Source organism: Hippoglossus stenolepis, chromosome 11 (assembly GCF_022539355.2).
Source record: "Hippoglossus stenolepis isolate QCI-W04-F060 chromosome 11, HSTE1.2, whole genome shotgun sequence".
Classification (NCBI taxonomy): domain Eukaryota; kingdom Metazoa; phylum Chordata; class Actinopteri; order Pleuronectiformes; family Pleuronectidae; genus Hippoglossus; species Hippoglossus stenolepis.
In genome coordinates, this window is record NC_061493.1 from 1,137,814 (window position 1) to 1,161,496 (window position 23,683).

Genomic DNA, 23,683 nt, shown 5'->3' on the forward strand with positions numbered 1-23,683 from the left:
ATGTTGAGCTCGTTTGAGGATGAGGATACGGCTGGAATGAAGAGGATGGCCCATGACACCATGGTTGATGCATGGTAACTGAGCGAGGAGGCTGTGTATGACAAGGAGACCGTTGGTGCCGACCCCCCGCAGCTATGTCTTGGCTCGTGTAGACGGAGGAGAAGAGACCTGGTGGGAGTCGGTAAGATATCTTTGAGGGAGTTTGAATGTAAATGCCGGCGAGGCCGTGGTATTTGACCACTGAGCGAAGGCGGCTCGGGGGTTAAAATTACCAAAACAGTAGTCGGTTGCTAACCAAAGAGCTATATCAAGCATGCAGGATGAGGGAGAAGGAGAGAGGCACACTTTCAACAGCTGGAAGTATTATTATTATTTTGAGTTTGTGTCAGTCAAAGAAACATTATTGAAACATCTCCAATGGCAGCACAGCAATGTGAAACATTGATACATGCACACCGGCCAAGCAACAGAAGCTGGATTTCAGAGCTGGACATGGTGGCGGAGAGGCGTTAAGTGGACAAGATCTGAGAAAACTCTTCGCTGGGTATATCGTCGAGGAGATATTGCCTATTTCCAGTTGACTGAGCCTCATTTCAATGAATTATAGAGAAAATACCCATGAAGGGCAAAGTTACTCTTCCACAAAGAAAGACGTCTGCCGAGCAATGGGACGTCTGCGAAAATGGAATCTAATTTTGAGGCCACGTTTGGAGAGGTAGACTTCGTTTCCACCACAGATCTGGAAGGCTAACAACAAAAGCTTTCTGGGTGGTACAGTTACTGAATTAGCTGCACCACTTTGGTACGTAACAAGACAGTACAATACAACGGCCAAATATGACAACTAAATCCAACTGACTATTTAAGGCTATGTTCTTTGTCTATTTTGCCCGAATTTACCTTTTGTATCTGGGGGCAGAACAAATACCATCCAAGGTGACTATCTGGTCTGACAGTGTTTCTCTAAGATGTTTAGGGCCAATTACAATGACCTCAGTTTTGTCTGAATTTAGAAATAATAAGTTTTGTGTCATCCAGGCCTTGATGTTCTTGAGACATTCCTGTAGTTGAACTAAGTGATTAGATTACTCAGTGTTCATAGATATGTACAGCTGGGTGTCGTCCCAGTAACAATGGAAGTGTACGTGGTGCTTTCTGATGATGTTGCCTAAAGGAAGTATATACAAATTGGAATCTATCTGATAAATATGACTTAAAGTCTAGTGCTGATCTTTTAATCCCTACATATTTTTCCAGTCTCTGTAACAGAATCCTATGATCTATATTGTCCAATGCTGAACCAAGATCCAAAAGGACGAGTATAGAGACACGTCCATTATCTGAGGCCATGAAAAGGTCATTAGTAACTTTTAATAGTGCTGTTTCTGTGCTGTGATGGATTCTAAATCCTGATTAAAAGTCTTCAAACAATCAGCTTTTTCAAGGAAGGTTTACTATAGGTCTATGATAATCAGTTTTTGCAATATCCTGGTAACTAAGAAACATACAAACACAGGTTAAAAAATTACCTTAGCTGAGGTAATTACAGTAAAATGTCTGACGTTAGAAACCTTAATAGGAAATTGTAGTTAATATAAATCTTACAGTGCTTTGTGCAGCAGTCTGTACACCCCAAGAGTAAAGTCCAAAGACTGGGTAAAGAAATAAAACAGGGGTTTGCAACTAAGTTTAGCCAAGTACCACATTTTTCTCAGCCAGTTAATGGAAGGTTGGGACGTAATCAGACAATAAATTAAGTAACTAATTTCCAAAAATGTACCTGGAATTTTGACAGAATGCTCAATGAACTGATTTACTGTCAGAAAATTGTTTTTCCCTGTCAGAAAAAAACAGAACAACAGATATGTGCTTGTATCTAGGCAACAGAATTCGCCTACAAAAGTAGTGACTCATTAACATTTACAAATTTACCCTCGATTTCACCCCTCACTCCTCTTCAGCTTTTCCCTCTGTATGAATTTGGTATTTTCTGGCACCAAAATCCCAAGATGCTGTTGGTCAATATCCAAAGTTGAGACTTCAAAATAGCAGTTTACAAACCAATGGGTGACATCAAGCTGGGTTGCCAGACTAGCTGCTAGGCATGTATTTTGCAAATGTGTGGCATGGTGCAGAAGTATCAGCCAGAGTATAGAAGAGGCATTTCAGGAGCTTCAGGAGCAGTGTTTTCTGCCCAGGAGAGGAGTTCCCTTTGCCACAGACTTTGGGCTTTGAAAAACCAAAATATGTCCCCTTTAATTTATGACATGTATCTACATATGCTATATGAATTAGTGAAAAAGCATCAGAATAGCCAGACCTTACCAATCATATGAGGTAGGATGTGGTTACTCAAATATTTAACCATATCAAGAGCTGGTCAGTTTCAACACAGGGTCAACAGTGCAATTAGAGCAATAATTCAAATTCAATTAAAACAAAGTAAAAGAGCTTGATGTAAATAAAAAGTAAAATACAATACTATAAAACAATATAGATTTGAGGATCCTAGTGATACCAAAGTGACAAGAATAAACTGTACAGACAAAAAAACAGGTATCTAGAGGAGAGAAGTCTGATGGCCTGGTGCTTTACCTGTTTTTGGTGCCTACATTTCCTGCACAGAGGATGCAGGATGTGGGTCTCTGATGTCTGCTTTGCAAACCTTGTAAAACCCCTGCTTTGTAAATCTTTAATGGACTGTAATTACAAAGCTCTTTTCCAGTCTCATTGATACCTCAACAAGCTTTTACAGTAGAAGTCACATTCACCCATTCAAACAGCGCTTTTTCTATCTCACACCATTCATACACTACACAGTCGTCAGGGGCAAATGCGGGTTTAATATTTTGCCGAAGGACCTTTTGAAATGCAGACTGCAGGAGCAAGGGATTGAACTACTGACCTTCTGGTTAGTGGGCAACATGTCTCTTTCCAGAGCCAAACAGTTATCTACCATGACTACTTACCCACGATTACCCGCCGGCCGAGGGATTGAGTTAAGTTTCTGTTGGAATGTTTCCTAACTGTTTAAAGCCTTGCTTTTACCCTGGTCATTAGGTATTTTTGGTTGTTCCTATTATTGTGTATTTTGGAGCTGCAACATCTCAACATCTGTACCATGTGACTTTAAAAATTGAAACAATGTTTTCTAAATAAACATAACGTAGCAGAATGTAGACCCATGTATTCTTGACTGCACTCATGCATTGTGAAAATACAACAATGTTTTAAGAATTTTTTTTAAAATTATTTTTAAAAGCATCTATACTTTCACTCAAGTAATAAAGTTGTGTACTTTGTCCACCACTGCCTCTTTACCAGTAGCTCTCTCTAATTCTGCCATGAGTTGCTGTGCGAAGGCCTATCAACTTTACACGTAATCACAAGAAGATATACCAGATTTATCTTTACATACTATGCTCTAATAGCCTTTCAAATATGCTTTTTATGCCTTCATGCTGGTGACAGCCCGTAGCCGGAGGCATTATGTTTTCGGCCGGTCCGTCCATCTGTCCTTGCCATTCTGGTGAACAAGAATGCCTTGAGTGAATTTCGTCACTTTTTGTACAAATATTAACTTGGACTCAAGGATGATCTGGTTGGATTTCTTGGTCAAAGGTCAAGATCACAGTGACTTCACAAATCACACTTTTTGCATTTTGGGAATGATATCTCTGGAACGTTGTCAGAAAATGTGGCACAAACTTTCATTTAGACCCAAGGATGACCTGAATAGAGTTTGGTGGTCAAAGGTCATTTGTGAGTGTGATATCTTAAGATTAGCTTGAGGTAATGTCTTCAAATTGGGTACAATTTTGATAGATTTTGATGCCTGGGGGTCAAAGCTCAAGGTTACAGTGACCTCACGTTCCTGTGAATGTGAAATATCAGGACTGCCCGTAGGGAATTATATTACATCTGGCACAATTCACTTTGACTGATGGATGACCTGATTAGAATTGGGTGGTCAAAGGTCACTGTGACCGCTCAAACACATGTTCTGCCTTGTAAATGTAATATCCCAGGAAAATCTAATCTGGCACATATGCTCACTGGGACTCACTGATTCACTGATTTGATTTCGGTGGTCAAAGGTCAAGTTCAAGGTGGCCTCAATAAAAAAAAATGTTGGCCTATTGAATGGCCAAAGACTGGCCCAGGACTGGGAATTTCATTAAGTTTTGATCAGTTGTCACTTGGACTCAAAGATGAAGTGATTACATTTCAGTGGTCAAAGGTCATGTCTTATTGACTGGTGGTCTTTGGTTCCAAGTAACCTCTATGGTGAATGTCTGTGAAGATTCATCCAGGTCATGGTATCTTCAGAAGTTCAGAAGGCAACTGAACTTGCTTGAGTTTCTTGAAGACATTTCACCTATCATGAAGACTTGTACAACTGCTGAAGACTCTATGTAGAGTGACTATAGATGGAATGAAGTACCATTCACTAACAGTGTGTCATTTCGATTCCCTAACCTTTTTTTACCCCCTTTTGTCAGAGTTCACACAAATTTTATATTGTTCCTCTTTAATTAATGTGTTGTAGTATGAATTAATGCAGTAGATATGCTCGCAAGATTTAATTCTCCTGTTCGTGTGGTCTACAGATAAATTAAGAATTTAAAAGAAGAACCACTGTAAGCCTTGAATCTACCTTCATGGCCAAACTTTATCATTGCATTCTCAAACTGATGGATGTAGACCCATCAAGGGGAGGAGCTACAGGAGAATCAGGCAGATTAAGGACATGCTTCTTGAGGTATGATAATTTTAAAAAATGTATACTTGAAATAATAATTGTTTACAGCCGCTCATTAAGATTATATTCATTTAAGTAGTACGCAGAGAAATAGACAGGATTTTGCTTTAAGCAGTTCAACATCTTGAAAGAAAATTAAATCCACACTAGGCACAGTGTAATTTACTGCACTGCTGCCTATCTAGATGTCGAGACAAACTGAAGGTTAATTAAAAACGAGTAATAACTAGAAAGTAAGAAAATTCGAAGAAACTTTAATGTTTTTCTTAGTTATACCATTAAAGGGACATTTCTAGTCTATTACAACTTGGGATAGCCATATTAACTACACCTCTGTTTTGATGACGGTATAAAACTGAAAGTGACGCCAACGGAAATCCTAGCTATAATCCACCCAAGAAACTGGCACATTACTATGCTAAATGTATGTCAAAGCAAATCAAATTATAAATAATATTAATTTTAAATAAAAAAAATTGAATTAAATAATACTGTTTGCCTTAGTTTTCTCCTCCAAATTAGTGTCTTGACCAACCTTGGTTTATTTATATTCCAGGGTTTTCAGATCTTATTATTTATCATAGAACATGTTGTGATAACTATTAGGAATGATGGACAAAACTGCAAAAATATGACCCAAGTTGTAGTTATCCCTAATTTTCCTAGAAAGCAAACTAGAATCTGTTTTATACAGTAAACTTATTGGCTTTTCTAGTCTTGATGACCACTCAAAGTGCTTTACAGTACTTTTTTGCCATTCATCCATCACAGAAATGCCTTTTGTTTTGCCGTATCTGGCATTTGTCCCAACATCTCAGCTCGATACTTTCCTGGACTAACCTGGAGTAAGTCAATTTTTTTCAAGTGGGCCAGTTTGGTCATACTGTATAACGTGTCATTTAAATTGATTGACAAAAAAAATTAAAGCATGGGTTATTTTACAATTAGTGTGTTTATTGATGCAATCTATATTTAGACCATTTCAGTAATTGGGTGTGTATGTGTTCTTGTGTGTGTTTGTATAAGGGTTGAAATAAAATAAATAATCAATTGATCAACCGAATGGAACGACACTGTAAAAAGTGTGCCGTAGTCATCCAGTTCATTATCTCAAACATGCTAACTTGTCTTTTCATTTGCTTTGCAGGACACCAAAGAGTCTGAGGCAAGCCTTGATAGGCAAGTGTTTCAGAAGCTGTTGACTTGATGGAAAACCAGTACCAAAGTAAAAAATCTCAAGAAAATGATTGTGTAAAAATTAAGATGAGCCAGTGTTCAGTACATAACTGCCGTTCAAAATAATAAAGCTTATTGCCAAACAATTTTGTATTTGAATGACTGAATTTTTGAAAAGCTACTATATAAAAACTATAGAGGAAAATCTAATTGGAGTGATTTCTAAAGGGTTGTTAACTTAAAACCTTGTTATAATAATTATTCAAAACAAGAACAAAACACTTCCTTCCACAATTCCTTTTCACTAATGTGGAAAAAGTAAATGGAACAACTTAAAAAGTGTTGTTTATTGATTGTAATAATAATAATAGCATAGGCCCAGCCAATGACAATTAGAGGGCATGCGACTGCAGTACTATGTGCACAACGGAGATCAGCGAAACTGAAAAGAACATTTAAGAAGCCAGGAATGATTGAACGAAAATGTAAAGACGGCACCGCACTCACTCAAACCGTAAATAAAGTTGCTATATTTCTTATATATCACTGTCAGTGAACATAAAATACTACATTAAACGACACATGGAAGGCAGTTATGCATTCAGTGAAAGCTGTATCGGGAGAAAGTGAGTAGATAAGGAGAACTACATACAGATGGAATAAGCAAAGTAAATTACTCATATGGACAATCGTCGGCTTATTGGACAGCAGATTTATATAATTTTGTATCTTTGTTTATTGACCTTTCCCTTGTGTAGTATTTGATACCACTGGCTGATCAGACCACTGACCTGTTTAGCAAACTCATATGTGTAATTGACATATTGGTATCATCGTCCATTGCATCACACATTTCCTGCTGTAGGCTGTAATATTCTCTGTCAAATGACCTTCTCACATATTAGTTAACGCTAACTTAGCTTTAGAAAGTCTTTGTGTGATATAATTTCCGCCCTGATGCTGCCCTTCCACCCCCGCTCTGCATCAGCCAATCGGCTTGCTGCTCCCTCACTGCGTGCTAAAATCACGACTCTTTGCTGTCCTGGCTCCCAAATGGTGGAACGAGCTCCCCATTGACATCAGGACATCAGAAAGTCTACACATCTTCCACCGCAGACTAAAGACACATCTCTACACTTTGGTAAAGAAGATGATGTCTAATAACCATCATATACAGTCCTGCTCACCATTATTGGCACCCAAGAAGTTTAAGTACATAATGTGGAATATCTCCTGAAAAAAATGAATCAAGTGAAACAACTTTTTTCTATAGAGAATTTGTGTTTGATACAAAAGAGCAAATGATAAACAACAATTTAAAACAATAAACAATGGGGGGGAAATAGAAAAACTTAAAGCTTGCTGTGTCACTGATATTGGCACCCTTTGCTGTAAATCAGTATGGAAACACATTATGACTCACCTGTGGTAAATCACAAATGAGAATCACCTGTGATAAATTGTCTGTGCCCATGTGACATTAATTAGCCAATGAATGATGACTTCCGTGTTTTAAAAAGCCACCTGTTATTCCCTTTTCTTTGTCACAATGGTGAAGACAAAGGAGCTGTCTGAAGACTCAGAAGGGCTATTATTAGCATACACAAGACCTCCAAAGGGTATAAGGCCATCTCCAAAGACCTTGGTATCCCTGTTTCAACAGTGCGTAATGTTATTAAGAAGTTTGCCAAGCATGGAACTGTCAAGAACCTCCTGGACGGACGTGGGGGAAAAATTGTGAGGAGAAGTCTTCAAGGTTGGTGCGAATGGTGGAAAAAACACCATGTCAAACATCCAAAGACCTGAAGGCCAACCTGGAACAGTCTGGGGTCATGGTTTCAACAAGTACCACACACACTACACTAAACCAAACAGGGCTTTATGGGCGAAGGCCAAGGAAGACACCATTGCTGAGGAAAAGACATAAAAGGAACGACTGATCTTTGCCAAAGAGTACCTGGACAAACCGCAGTCCTTCTGGGAAAATGTTCTGTGGACAGATGAAACAAAAATAGAGCTTTTGGCAATGCACACCAACAGTTTGTTTACAGACGGCGCAATGAAGCCTACAAGGAAAAGAACACCCTACCAACAGTTAAGCATGGTGGAGGATCCATAATGCTGTGGGGCTGCTTTGCTGCATCTGGTACTGGAGGCCTTGACCGTATCCAGGAATCATGAAATCAGAGAATTATCAAGAGATTTTAGAGCGAAATGTCCTACCCAGTGTAAGAAAACTTGGTTTGAGTCGAAGATCATGGGTCCTCCAGCAAGACAAAGACCCAAAGCACACATCCAAAAAAGGAATGGTTGAAAAGGAAAAAATGGACTGTTTAAAATGGCCAGCAATGAGTCCTGATCTCAATCCGATTGAAAATCTTTGGGGTGAGCTGAAATCTGCTATTGAGGAAAAGAACCCTGCAAACGTTCAAGAGCTTGAACAAATTGCAAAGGAAGAGTGGGAGAAAATACCAGCTGAGAAGTGCAAGAAGCTTATAGATGGCTACAAGAAACGTTTGGAGGCTGTCATCACTGCCAAAGGGTGTGCAACCAAATATTAAAGAGGGGTGCCGTTATTGCTGCATGTTTTTTCAGTTTCTTCTTTGAAATTACAATATGCAAGTTGAAAAAACTATTTTCTTTGTTAAATTACTTTGGACCTCCAATTAAAAGATCCTGATGATATAAATTTGGTACATTTCCATTTATTTCTGAAGATATTGTACAGGTTATGCAAAAAATGAAGGGGTGCCAATAATGGTGAGCAGGACTGTATATTGCACTAACATGTAGCACTTGTAGTTGGGCTTTTTTGGCTAATTGTACTTACATGATTCTTGCTGTTCTGGGTTTGTTGAATGCACTTATTGTAAGTCGCTTTGAATAAAAGCATCAGCTAAATGATATGTAATGTGATGTATTTCATATAGAGAGAGAAGTTTAAGACAGAGATAAGAAACAATTATTGCATGAGGCCTAATGTCAGACTCATAATGGGTAGTTTTTTTTATTGTTGTTTTTTAAAGATCAAAATTGATGAGGCAGAACCGGGAATATTGTCCTTTGTATTCCACACATTCTTTAGGCTAACTCACCAATATTTTCTTACTTAGGGTGGCAGTGGCTCAGGAGGTAGAACATCCACTAATCAGAAGGTTCCATCCCTGCTCCTCCTATCTATATGCCTTTGAGCAAGACAATGAAGTACAACCCCATTCACACACTGCCAGCTGTGTTGTCAATAGGATATTCGATAGAGAAACACTATATGAACGCATGTGTATGAATGTGTATGTCATTATGACTAAGGCTTTAAGAGCTAAACAAATGCATCAATGACATCAGACTCACTCTTGAAGCTCCTGGAAAATGGTAAAGATCACCTTTAAAATCAAAGCATATTCTTTTACAGACCATCAAACAGCCATGCAGTTTCTCAGTATATAACGTCAGTCAAACAAGCTGACTTCCAAGAGTCAAGAGGCTAACGAGTGCCCTTTCAAAAGTGCCCCCATAGAACCTTTAGCTTTCTGCTGATAAATCAGAAGCCAAGCGATGCGCTGCTCTGACCCTGTCCATAAGCATCATGAATATTCTGCTGATGTTAGTCTGCAGGCTCAGCACTGTGGAAGATTCATACAGCAGAGACATGGAGGAGGAAAAATACTCTCCTCGCCGCATATTTGAATTTACAGGGTGAAAACCTACCTCACTCAGGATTATCCTCATATTCCCCAAGTCTTGAAGTATTGATTGAAAGCACAAATTATAACATTTCAACAAAAGAAATACCACAGTGCAGTTGTATGCGTCCGCAAACCAGTTTCTGTCAACATACATTTTTTTCATATAAGGTCACCGTGACCTTTGACCACTGAAACCTTGTCAGCTAATCTTTTAGTCCAATTGGTAACTAATTAAATGTTGAAGAAATTCATGAGATATTATATTAAAGAGGCCAAAAGCATGTTTTGTGAGGCCACATTGACCTTGCCCTTTGGCCACCAAATTCTAATCAGGTCATCCATGATCCAAGTGAATTGTGCCTGATGTAATGAAATTCCCTACGGGCAGTCCTAATACGTCTCATCCAGAGGAACTTGAGGTCACCACGACCTTGACCTTTAACTTCCAGACATCAAAATCTATTTGATGGACTTTGATTCCAATTGAAAAAGAAAAAGAAATTCTCTCATGCCAATGTAAAGATGTCACGTTCAATAGGCCAAAATTTGTTGTGGGAGTTCACTGTGACCTAGACATTTGACCTTTGGCCAACAAATTCTAATCAGTTCATCATTAAGTCCAAGTGAATGTTTCTGCCAAATTTGTAGAAACACTGGCTGTTGCCGGCACAGAGTTATAATTAAAGTATCTTCCAAATTTAAACTAGCACTTTTGAAACAGCTTTGTCCGTCCAGTGTCTTTATCATGAGGTAATGTTGATGTAATTGAATTCCATTGAGTGAAAAGTGAGCACATTGCAGTAAGTGCCACCATGCTTTTGTTACGAAATGAGCCTTACAAGGGCATTTACCACAGAAACTGTATTCTCAGTGTTCCCAGTAGAAGACCAGTGACTTGGATTGCACAGAATCACAGCAAATTATAATCAACCACCGGACTTCATAATAATAAGTTTTCTTTAGGTCCTATTTTGGCCGTCACCATCTTAGCATTATGGAGCCAAAAGTGTTTTTGATTTATTAATATTTTTAATTTTAGTACTTTTACAAAAATCCAAATAGACAACATACAAACAACCACTGCTACTATGTGTGAATCAAGCAGAGGAGACAAGGGGACGGTGAGAGAAAACACTAACAATAAAAATACCAATTGCAATTTCTATCATAAAAACTAGTAAAAAAATGTATCTTGTCGGTCTTCTCCCTCCAAGCCATTCTGTCCAAATAACAAGTGTACCAAGCTAGTTTGTGTCTGATTTCATTGGAATTGTTTGCTTCTGTCTGGTTTGGCCAGCTGACCAATCCTGGTTCAAAGTGGTGTTAGGACTGCCTACGTTATTAGCATACAGGGACACTGATCTGAGCTCTGCACCTTCACTGCCATACAATAGCCTGCTTTTACAGATCACTTCGACTGCCCACTGCAGTTTGTCATATATTTTATTATGTTCTATATGAAGCTGACTCACCTCCAATAAATTGGATGTGGAATAAATGTTTAAACTTTAATGTAACCCTTTCTAATTTAATGTAGTGGAACTGTGAACATGGAAACCTTGTTTGTTTAACTGGTTCTGAGTAGAAATCTAACATGTCTTTTTTCCCTACTTTTTCTGCTTCTTTTGCAGTTTCATCTTGCATTACCACATACAAGAAAACCCCTCCACCAGTGCCCCCCCGAACCTCCACCTGCTCCACAGCCTCCAAGCCTTACATCTCCATCACAGCCCAGAGCAGCACAGAGTCTGCACAGGTACAGAGACTCTAATGTTAATCTGCCCCTGTGTAGTTACAGAGCATCAGAACATCCGTCTGTGAAATATTAAACTGTATAGGAAAGGTAAGGGTGAAACTTGATCCTGAGGGTTTATTAACATGCAGCACATGTGGAAGAACACACGTTGTAGTGAGGCGAGATTCCCTCCGTAGTTTTTCAGACATAAAAGAGGTGGCATTCATCCAAATATTCTGTGTAGATGCATGTTAACAGCTAAACTGCACCACACATAGCAATCCTGTCCACATGATTGACCGAATGCCACCCACACACACGCCTCACTCTTCCTCGATGCTGCCACCATTCAGGATTGCCCATTGACAGATCTCCCCAACTGTCCCATCCTGTCATTTACTGCCTCAGCTGCCAGTCTACCCATTCAGAACCACAATGTTTATCTGTCTATGTCGCAAACTCACCACTATGCGGATGGAGGGGTGGGTGAAGTGTTTGAGTACACAAAACACTTTTGGTGTTCCAGGGGTGAACAGCATTGCAGCCAAATCAAATCAATTGAAGTAAATTGTGATCCATTCTTTAAACGTATAAAAAACAACAGAAAAAAAAAAACAGAAAATGCCCCCATACTGCTCGTGTGGTGTCATCCAAGTCCCTAAAAGTCCTCCTGGAGCAGCTTTCATGTTCGCAGTCACACACCGGAAACACTGCACACACTGCACACAAGCTCTTTCCCAAGGTCACACGTGGTGTGCGAGTTAGCATCGCTACTTCTGCCAGCATCGCTGCTTCCAGTAGTGGACTTTTAGGCTTAAAACAATGTGTAAATGATGCCATTTGGAGTGGAATTTGAATGTTGTGTTTCCGGACACTTGGCTGATGCCACAGTAGCAGTATGGAGGCATGTTATGTTTTTTTTCTGTGTTTTATTACGTCTGAAAAATTGATCACCAGTTTCTTCAACTGTATTGGATTTGGCTGCAACACTGTTTGCCCCTGAAACTCTCAAAGTGTTTTGCGGACTCAAACACTTCCCCCACCCCTCCATCGGCATAGTGGTGAGTAGATAATGAGTGAATTTTCATTTTTCGGTGAACTATCAGTTCAAGAGCAAATTTAAGAAAAAAACATAAAAAGATATTGGTGACTGAGGCCCACTGAGTCCACCTCTCTAAATGAAAATGTGCTACACAAATAATAAAACCTACAGGTACCTGCACTGATATGCTGGAAAATACCAGGTTTACGGTTGCTTCAACCAGTACCTTATGGCTCATGGTAGCAAACATTACTGAGTTTGTGTCATCAACACTTCTTTGCTTGTACTTCTGTCCTACATTTTAACTCTGAGTTTAGCATACAGTTATTAGCTGTGCAAAAGTCAGATCGTTTAACTTATCCTCACTTAGTCCATCTCTTATAAGTTTCATCCAACTCGAGATCCAAGGAGCTCCATCTTTGAGCCAACCATTCTCGGTGATAAATTTCAGTCACATTTTTAGGGATAAATTGTTCCACTTATCTATATCCATTAAGTTTTTGATTAATCTTTTATCGCCTAACCTCGCCTGAATTGGTTCAACCCCAGATAAGTTCTCCTCATTTTCTTTCCATTGTCCTTTATAATTAGGGTTGCACCAACAAATCAATATTCTCAATTGAGCAGATGTGTAATAATCCTTTAATCATTGGAGTCCTACCTTATTTTTTGCCAATTTAAGTGATGAAATCTTGGTCTTGGTTTTCTCCCTCGCCAAATGTGCTGTGATATTAATTTGTCCCATTTATTGAATTGTTGATCTGTTATTTCAATTAGAAGGATCTGAAATAAGCATAGTACTCTAGGAAATATACTCACTTTAACTGATTCAATTTTCAAATCAAAGTTTAGCATTAGAATTAAATTCCATCTCTCAATATCCTCTTGTATTTTCTGACTTAATGGCTCAACATTTAAGGCATATTCATTTGTTAAATATTTTGGGATGTCCTAGGTACTTCATATAAATTAGATTCCAGTTTAGTTGGATGTCAGTGCTTATGGTCTGGCTAGGCCTATAGTTAAAACATAATACTTGAAGGATCAACTTTTCATCTCTGGGATATTAATGGTCATTTTAACAACTGTCTTTGAAAGCAATATTCCATGTTTTCTAAAACCAACCAGGATGCATACATGGAAGAGGAGGCACCCAGAGGTGACATGACCATCCAATCAGGGCTCAGTAATTCAACAGAAAGTATTGACAGCATGAAGGCCTTGACAGCTGCAATAGAAGCTGCTAATGCACAGGTTAGTTTTTTTTAAAGTATATTGGTAATGTACAAAGCAACATTTGCTTAACCAACCTTACTTCCCAATAATGGGAAGCCATTATTTGTACAAATACATTTTTATTTGTTTTCTGACTCTTGTATTCACAGTGTACTGAAATTTCTGTCCTTATTATTAATGTGTAGGTCCACGGACCAGCCAGTCAGCATGTGAGTAACAGCAGCATGACAGTCAGCCCCCCCACCTCCTCAGTTCTAAGCAGGGGGGCTTTTCTTGAAGAGCAGCGGAATGAATACAGGAAAGAAGCACTCAGGAAGGGCAAATGTCTCTCCATAGGCATCCAGGTATTCTTGAGACAGAAGTGGATGAGAAATGCAATGATAGAATAATGGGCTGTTGTTAGTACTCACATTATAGAGCCTATGACGTTTAATACTATGCTTAAATTTGTATTATTTGTCTTGACTATTTCGAATTTATCCTGCCTTTCCCCTCTAGGTGGATGGACCAGAAGAGATTGCAGATCCAGAGGACCCATCTAAGTTCACCTCTGTGGGAATACAAGTGGAAGATGATAGGGGGTGAGGCACACATGTAGCATTTTCCTTCTGTGTTGACTCTGTGTGCGTTTGCGTATGTCCTTAAGACTTTTTGTGTTATTTTGAACCCTGTACTTATTCTTAGTTAAATCCTCTTTTTGATTGAGCTACCACCTCGTCCATTTCACTTCTTGTCAACAGTCTTGAGCCAGGCTGTGACACCAGACAAAAATGTATGACATACAAATTTCCAATTTGGAGACCATACCAGTAATTGCCTCCAACAATACAGCTTCCAGGGATACTAAAATGCTCAAATCTATAAGGTGTAGAGTGGACAACAACAGCCTAGTGCCAGTGGTAATATCAATGGTTACAAGATTATTGGAAATTATTATTAACATTGATGAGAAATATGTGCAAGTGACAAATAAATAATTAAATCTAGTATATTCTTGTTTTTTGGGATGTTTTTCAAAATGTTGTGTTGTGTTGTTGTATTTACTGTTTGTTTTCTTCTGGTTGTTAGATATCGTCGGTTTCAACGCTCAAACAGTGTTACAGCAGCTGTGCAGGTAAGCCTCCAGTCCAGTGGTTTCCTTATAGACCTGACACTGAGCAAATGAGTAAGATGTAATTTCTTGCTCATCAATTCCTGTGTCCACTAGTTGTCACCAGAGCGCATGCACTTAACATGCATTTTGTTGTTATGGATAACATGTAGACCAGACATTGAAATTGTCATGCACATGAAATGATAATTGTGACATGAGGCATACTTTCTGTCCCGGTAGGTGGCACTGGCCACAGACAGGTGACTGAATATTGGCATGTAATTGACTTCAGGTAGGGACTCTTTTTAAACGAATGGAATTTGGAGCAGATTGGACAATGTATGCTTGAGTTACAACTTGCTGTTCTGTGGTAGTACTGCCACTTCAATACAACTCACAATTTTAACAATATAGAATCATCAAGATCTTGGGGGCTGCACTATTAACCATAATAAAATCATGATCTTGTTTCAAAACCATATTTCTAGATGACAACGATTATCTACAACAATAAAGGCACCCCTATCCTTTCCTTCAACCAATGACAAAGTGCTGTTACCCCAAATTATGTAGAGTAGCAAAAAGCCAGCAGTAAAACAGTGTCAGTGAGAAAAAAACACAGATGTTTGTGTTGAGGTAAAAAATGAAATTAGAGGAAAACACTGCTGACAGCAGTAAGAATCTGATTTTTTGCGTGTATGAAAAAATCTTGTCCTACTCAAACCTGGAATGAACATTCTTCCTGAATGTGTCTCCTGTGCACACTTGGCATAAACCCATACCTCATTTGTGTTTGCTTAAAGCAAAATATGTTTTAACCTATTCTGAATATTTGATATACAAATAATTTAACATATGGACAGTGACAAGTCTAAAAAAACGTATATATTACAGGTCAATATGAGGCAGCTGTATAGCCCAAGAAAACATAATGCGAATGTTCCTGCCACTCGACAAGATGGACATCAATAATCGATCAAGAACCATAATGTTAGAGTCAGGCCCACTTTCATCTAAATTAATTGGATTTCAATGATTGCTGTAAGTTATATTTGGCGGTATGGCTCTTTTATGGGACCTCCGTGTCCTTTCACGTGCATACATGGAAAGCCTTAGGTAGGGAGAACATACCTGAGGCAGGGAGAGCAGCAGCTAAAAGAATCCAGCACAGAACACAGCAGGCTGACAGCGGACAACACATGACATCACTTAGATTCAGTATGAGAAGGAAATGCTGGGGTCGAGGTGGGTTATGAAGTGGCTTGCAATGGAAATGTTATGCCCCTTAAAAATGGTATATCCTCAATAGGACTTTTTTACTCCAAAGAGGAAAATACCGCATGGTCTCTTAGGTCCGTGAGTGGAGACTGTCGCAATCAGTCTCAGATCATCAGAATTCGACCTCCATGTACATTCAATTGCCAAATCACAACATAGATTATCTCAAGGTACCGTCTGTGCTGCCCATAGATGCAATGTATGGTGTGAATGGGTGAATGTAAAACTAGTGTTTTCACTAGGACACTAAGTTGTAGCAGCGTGTGCGAGGAAAAAAATTGCTACTCCTTATATGCAATGAAATTGCATAACTGCTAAAATCTGACCACCCTTACCTTCCTTGATGCAAAGTCATCAATCACTTCATTCTGCCCAGCAAATTGCATGGTTAATACTAATCACAAATAGGCCACTAATGTGTTCCTGTGACATGGTGGACCTCAGGTAGGACTTGATGGGCTTCAGCTTAGAAAAGCTCCTTTCTGCTTCAGATACGGTCATTTACTTGTATTATTCTCACGAAAAAATTTAACAATACATGATTGAAACTCTACATTCATAATATTATTACAAAATTGTGGTTTATTTGCTAGCAGACTGTATATGAATACAGACCATATAACTTTGACCATGTAGTGAGGGCCCTTAGGCAAGGCCCTTAATGCAGTTTGGAATTTGAAGTCCCACAACAGTAAAGACCTCTGTATCAAACGTTTCCTTCAGGAATACCTATACAAAAGTGGTTCATACATTTTTTCAGGTAAGCCGGTTGATTGGATGTTGTTTCGCCTCAATTTATTTTCAGGATCGACCATCTTAAGTTTGAGAGCTTTGTTTTCTTGGGACAGTGCTTTACAGGTGGACTCAAGGGTTGCCCGGCTGGTCTCCATGTTGTTGAGTGTTTACAGGTGTTGATATATATATATATATAAAATGAATTTTGAAAAAACATGAAATGTCAGCCACTGCAAAATGTACATAGTGGAAACCCTGATATATACAACATTCATTTGATAAAACAGTGTATTCATTATATAATTAACAACAATTCCTCATTATAGCTGTCAATAGAAAACAAAAGATGGTACCAATCACAATCCTTACTAAATCTTTTTATCCTTGCAGTTTTTATTTGCATATCGTGTAATTCCTAAGAGACTGGTATTACTTGAAGAACCATTTGTTTGTCCATTCAGTAAGTCATTAATACGTTTTTTAATCCATCCAGGCAGATCTTGACATGCCTGACGTGCTGGACACTCCCTTGGACTCCTCAGACACTGATATAGATGTCCTGTCATCGGGTGCCATCTCTCGACAATTCTCCCGCGATGCTGCCACGTCCACCGTCAGCATCCAGGGCTCAGGGAACCACTACCATGCCTGTGCCTCCGATGACTATGACGATGTGGGATTCGACCCGTCCATCCTCCCCCCTCCAGACCCTTGGATAGACAGTGTAATAGATGACCCACTTGATGTCAACTTTAACAGCTCGATGATATTGGAGGTATGTGGGGTCTTATTCAAAGAAATTATAAAAATAGGTCCATGATCATTCATTACAGCAGAAATATCATTCACTACATAAAATTGGCACACATAGCAACTGCAGTAAATTTACAGATTTCATACTTTAATTAAATTGAGCTGTTGTTAAAGCTGCACTTATAAACAACTTATGATAATGAATAAACAATTATCTGTAATGCAAAAGTTGTTACAGTGATAGACCAACAGAGCATATTACCAATCAATCAATCAAATTGTATTTGTATAGCCCATATTCACAAATCACAATTGTCTCATAGGGCTTTAACAAGGTGTGACATCCTCTGCCCTTAACCCTCAACAAGAGTAAGGAAAAACTACTTTTAAAAAACCCTTTTAACAGGGTAAAAAGAAGGTAGAAGCCTCAGAGAGAGCCACATGTGAGGGATCCCTCTCCCAGGACGGACAGAAGTGCAATAGATGTCAAGTGTAAAGGAGAACATCACCAAGATAAGGATATTTGCAGCATTGATTAGAATAAACAGTTTGTAGCATAATGGAAGGTTAAAGAATTGACGGATTATTGTCAGTAATGGTCGAGTATCTGAGGAGAAATATTATATATCGAGCAGTCCTGCTGTAATCATAGTCCATGGTCAGCAGCCAGCAAGATCATGATCCACCATCAAGATCGGATGCCACTATAGTCCACAGTCATTGTCCACTGCCGCCATCAGGATCCACCATCAGCTGCCATCTCGATCGTGGTCCACTACCACTATCAGATGCCAACACGATACAGGATCCGCCATTATTATCACGATCAGCCAGCAAGATACAGGATCCACCATTACGATCACGATCTCTGATTCGCGATCCACCATATTATTGAGGGCCTTGAAGGTGAGGAGGAGAATTTTAAATTCTATTCTAGATTTAACCGGAAGCCAGTGTAGTGAAGCTAATACTGGAGAAATGTGGTCTCTTTTCTTGGTTCTTGTCAGGACACGTGCTGCGGCATTTTGGACAAGCTGCAGAGTCTTTAACGACTTACTGCTGGAGCCTGATAATAAGGAATTACAATAATCAAGCCTGGATGTAACAAAGGAGGGACTAGTTTTTCTGCATCTTTTTGAGAAAGGACATGTCCGATTTTTTAGATGTTACGTAAGTGAAAGAAGGCGGGTCTAGAAATTAGTTTTAAGTGAGAATTAAAGGACAAATCGGGATCGAAGATGACTCCCAAGTTCCTGACTGTTTTATTAGAAGCAAGGGCAATGTCGTCTAGCGCAGCTATATCATTAGATAATGTATCTCTAAGGTGTTTAGGACCAAGTATTAGAACCTCTGTTTTATCTGAGTTTAATAAGAGAAAATTGCGGGTCATCCAGGTTTTTATGTCCTTGAGACATGCTTGGAGTTTAGTTAATTGATTAGACTGTTCTGGTTTTATTGACAAGTATAACTGGGTGTCATCCGCATAGCAGTGGGAATTTACCGAGTGTGCCCTGACAATGTTTCCTAGTGGAAGCATATATAATGAGAATAACATTGGGCCGAGCACAGAGCCCTGTGGAACACCGTGGTTAACTTTGGTGTGCACAGATGACTCATCATTAATTTGCACAAATTGGAATCAATGTGAAAAATATGATTTAAACCAGTTTAGGGTGGTTCCTTTAATGCTAATTAACTGTTGTAGTCTGTGTAATAAAACGTGATGATCAATAGTGTTGAATGCTGCACTAAGATCTAACAGAACGAGGACAGACACAAATCCCTGATCTGAAGCTATTAGAAGGTCATTAGTGACTTTTGCCAAGGCTGTCTCCGTACTGTGATTGGCTCTAAACCCCAAATGAAAGTCTTCATATACATTACTTTCCTGGAGAAACTCACACAGCGGATTGGCTACAATAAATATACAAACACTTGCATACGCTTTTATTTTATTCATATCATAAATTATACTTTTTGTATTCTATTGCTTTTGTATTCTCTTATCTACCTCATTCGGACTATCTGCTGCTGTAACAAGTGAATTTCCCTGATGTGGGGTCAATGTAGTTTTATCTCATCTTATCTATTCTACAGTGATGACACTGGAAAATAGGTCAGTGTTAAACTTCCTTTCAGGGGCAATGGGCCTCATTCTCCTACCTTTTTCCAGAAAGAATTTCTATCTTCATTTCTTTCTTCTCTATCCCACTAATGCAGATTTTACATAGATTCTGACAGTCACCAATGTTGTCTTATCTGAATTTGTTCTTAGGTAAGAACAGAATCTATGCATATTTACCTTTACACTTACACACACTTGACTAATGACATGCATTAGAATATGAAATGCTTTGAGGGTCCTGTTAACCCTTTTTACCATCCCTTGTGATTGAGGATGATAAACACACCCCAACCTTTATTTTATCTTTTGATAGTACTGTTTCAATTATCACATTTTTCCATGCACTAATTTTATTATGTTAACATAATCCATTACAATGTGTTTGAATGGTCCCTCTGGCACTGGAATATGACCTATTGTTGTCTTTAAACCTCACATTGTTTTCCAAAAATTACAAATACAAATACAAATTTAACACCTCATCAACCATTTATTGCAAATATGGCAACCAACATCCCTGTTGTCTTATTTTTCTTATCATCTCTCCTCTCGCACCTCTCCTCTCGCCCAGTGTCCATATATTTAAGCATACCTTGCTTCAATGAGTTTTCTCCTTCTTTAACTTGTGCCAGTTGTGATGTATTATGAACAAGTTTTCACTTCCTGAGGTTGCAAGCATAGACACACTACACAAGATTTTACACGTCTCATCAGGAGAATTGAAAATAAAAGGATTATCGGTTTCTTTCCATTCGACATTTTGATTAAATTTCCATCATTGGGCCCAAATCTATATGATTAAAAAAATGCATTCACCTTTAATTTACAAGCTTCTCTCCCTATAAATTGTATTGGAGTTGATCAGACACCAAAATAGGCAGTATTGCTTCACCGCCTTCGATTGATAGCCGGACTGGAGCTGTCATTAGAATCATCTTTCTCTGTCCCCAGAAGCCTACTGTCTTTACTAATTTATCAGACAGGGGGCGGTGTGTGGCATATTTTGGACTTACATATGTGTAAGTAGCATTAGTATCAGTCATCATCAATGTTTGGTTTATTTTCCACCAGAACCTCAATCATAGGTTCTTTATCAACTCCAACAGTTATTTAAGGAAGCTGACCCTCCCCTTTAGGATTCTCTCGGCGGCCCTAGTGTCCATGGTTATTTACGGATTGACTGGGCCTGATTGAACAGGTTGAGCAGGCTGACCCCCATACCCCTGCTCTCCCCAATTAGGGGCAGGCCATGGCTGTGATGGACAGGCTTGGCATATGTGTCCAGGGTTGCCACATCCCCAACAGACTCACGGAGGACCGCGCCCCATGGGTCGCTCCTGCTCTCTCAGTCTCCGTTCATCTGGGGGACGTCCACAGGTTGGGTCGGTACGGGTTAAACTCAGTCCCGTCTGCCTGTTGGTTCATTATTCAAGTATTTCCAATCATGCACAGAATGGCCTCCATTTCTGGCCCCCCCACGACTTTGGCCCACAGAGCTTTGATGTCAACAGGTTATCCACTTACTAGCCCCCTCATGGAGGTCAGGCAGTCTGGAGATCAGCCTCTCAAGGTCAAGTATTTGCCAAAGAATATACTGTCCCTCTGACCCTTGAATTAATATTGGAACGTGACCAGCAGCGTCATATGTCTATATATATCTATTTGTAGCTCTGTACCTGAGCCCATACTCTTTCCCTGACGTCCCAGCTCCCCCTCTGTTCTCACTCTCTCCTCTGCTTACTGCATAATCCAGGCTTCCTTCTGGCACTTGCATGCGTCCTACCCCATGGTTTGTTTTTTTTTACAAATTTTCTGTAATTAACTCCAACATTTTTGAATAATTTGGGGATTTCTCTCTTTTTTTGTGTCTCTTTTTGCTGTTATCGTTTGGTTTATAGTCTTTTATTCTGAGTTCCATATCCTTACACATGCTCGCATCAAATGTACCCCCCTCTGGCCAAGCTGGATTTAACCCTTTGATCCGTTTCTCCCATTTTTTTGACATATTTTCTATGTCTGTCTTCTTTGATGGATATTTTAGGACTAGGAGAACTATTGGTGTACCCCTATTGATGCTGTAATCTTTAACTTAGATTACAATTTTGGGGATTATAGCTTTAATTGATTTAGGCACCTTTTGTGATTTAAATACTTTGACTACAGACTGTGTTTTAAACGCAGGTTACTGTGGGTCGATGCGATTTCACCACACCCTGACATATATTTATGTTGAAATTTGTCTTTATGTTATGTTTGCAGTAGTATACCTTGCAGTAGTATACCTTTTTTATATATTTATTTATTTATTTTTAGTCGTGAACACAGGGTTTAACCTCTTGACATTCTGACAGAGGTGAACAACCAAACAACACAGGATGATACCAAGTAAGGACAATACTATGTCTTATTTTCATAGATAATTGATATAATAACTCTTTCAGCACTAAATTTGGTTTTACAATGTGTATCATTTGATTGTATCACACTTTAATACAACTGCAGCTCCACAGACACAGAGGCACCTAAAAAAAGAAAATCAAGCAGGCTCACAGGAACTTGAAGGAGAGAGAAGGGAGGGGGATAGGCCGCACCCCTCAAATTTTGTCTTTCTCTCAGTCATGTTCTGACAAGCAAAGAAAGAACATCTCTCCATCTCACCAATGCACCATGCCCTACTCATGCCCTATGTCACACAGGGCAGGCTCTCCAAACTTATAACACAATTTCTTCAGATTCACATAAAAAGGCAATAGACTTCACTAAATACAAATATTAAAAGAACACGACTGCTTTGTCGACCAACCTTTAATTATAAAGCTGTATCAGCATGGAGCCGACACTGACTTAATTTGTCCCAAGGAAACAGACTATGAACAGCAGTCTTAACCTGGAAGAAGACACTTATTCTCTAGCAGACCAGTCCAAAATCAACGCATCCCACAGCCACATCCAATGGGGATCTGCTCAACAGTACAATGCTCCAAACAGAAGATATCAAAACCGATCTATTCTTTTGATTCCAAAGATACGTCTATACAAGCATTCACAAACTTTAGCACATGATATTACAAACTATCAACAAACTCAGAGCAGCATCAAGAGTAATAGTTCTCTTTAACAAACCGCACAGCACAGAAAATTATAACACTCAGCAATTTGTTTAAATGTCTAGATTACCAGAAGGACATTCAAAATTATGGCAATTTTGACTGTGATTTTAACAACTAATTTTTAAATCTTTTTTAGTTCAACTTATACTAATTTAAATTTTTGTTTATTTTTTTTTATATTATGAACTGTTTATCGAAACTTTAAACCTCTGAAAAGTATTTTTTTTCATCTCACTCCTTATATGCGTCACACTGACTCTCTTCACTGACAGAGAGACACTCCTATCTCCTTTATATATTACTACAAGTTACCTTAATAACAATTTATAATCAAAGGTGACTAGTGACTGCAAAGTTTCAGCGTTACAGTCTAAACGTTCACGCAATGGATTACTTTTTTAATTGCTGCCCTCTTGGCATACACCTTATTTTGGTGCCCTCTTGGCGTACACTGTGTGGAGTTTTGATTGTTGCCCTGTTGACATAAATCCTTCAGTACAAACTTTATTAGGTCAGATTCACTTCACAAGACTCGAGTCTTTTTTTTTTTTGTGTGCCTCTTGGGGACTGCTTTGCGTGAGTAGAACCCCCCCCTGCAAGCTTCTCTCAGTTATCAATCAATTCTACATTGAACAAAGTATTAAGGTTCTTTTCTGGAGAGTGTTAGACGCTACTTACTGCTCTTGGGTCTGGGTGAGACTGTAAATTTAATAATGGTAAGAATTGTCTTACCTTTTTTGAGGCCTCTTTACAGTGTTGACCCAGCCCAGGATGCAGTCTGCAGGCGTCATCTACAACTCCTGGCTGGCTCGCCAAACATTGAACAAGATTTTCTTGAAGAATACACGGAGGCAGGAGTGCAGTGGAAGGGTCTGTTTATTCCAACAGCTGCTACAGCTTTTATAACCACAGTACTGACGTTTGTGTGTGTGTCCTTGTATGTGGGTTTTTT

The 23,683-nt window shown here is 39.0% G+C and overlaps 1 protein-coding gene across 3 annotated transcripts in view; it reads left to right on the top strand.

Moving 5' to 3' along the window:
- The window catches only part of LOC118117721 (disks large-associated protein 1), a 109,840-nt gene that overhangs the window by 66,533 nt on the left and 19,624 nt on the right, over positions 1-23,683 (top strand). For all 3 annotated transcript variants that reach the window (XM_035170215.2, XM_035170216.2, XM_035170219.2), the window contains exons 7-12: positions 11,256-11,380; positions 13,530-13,655; positions 13,823-13,981; positions 14,136-14,218; positions 14,706-14,751; positions 17,237-17,518. In XM_035170215.2, the coding sequence (XP_035026106.1) occupies positions 11,256-11,380; positions 13,530-13,655; positions 13,823-13,981; positions 14,136-14,218; positions 14,706-14,751; positions 17,237-17,518 (821 nt within the window). The remainder of the gene's footprint in view (positions 1-11,255; positions 11,381-13,529; positions 13,656-13,822; positions 13,982-14,135; positions 14,219-14,705; positions 14,752-17,236; positions 17,519-23,683) is intronic.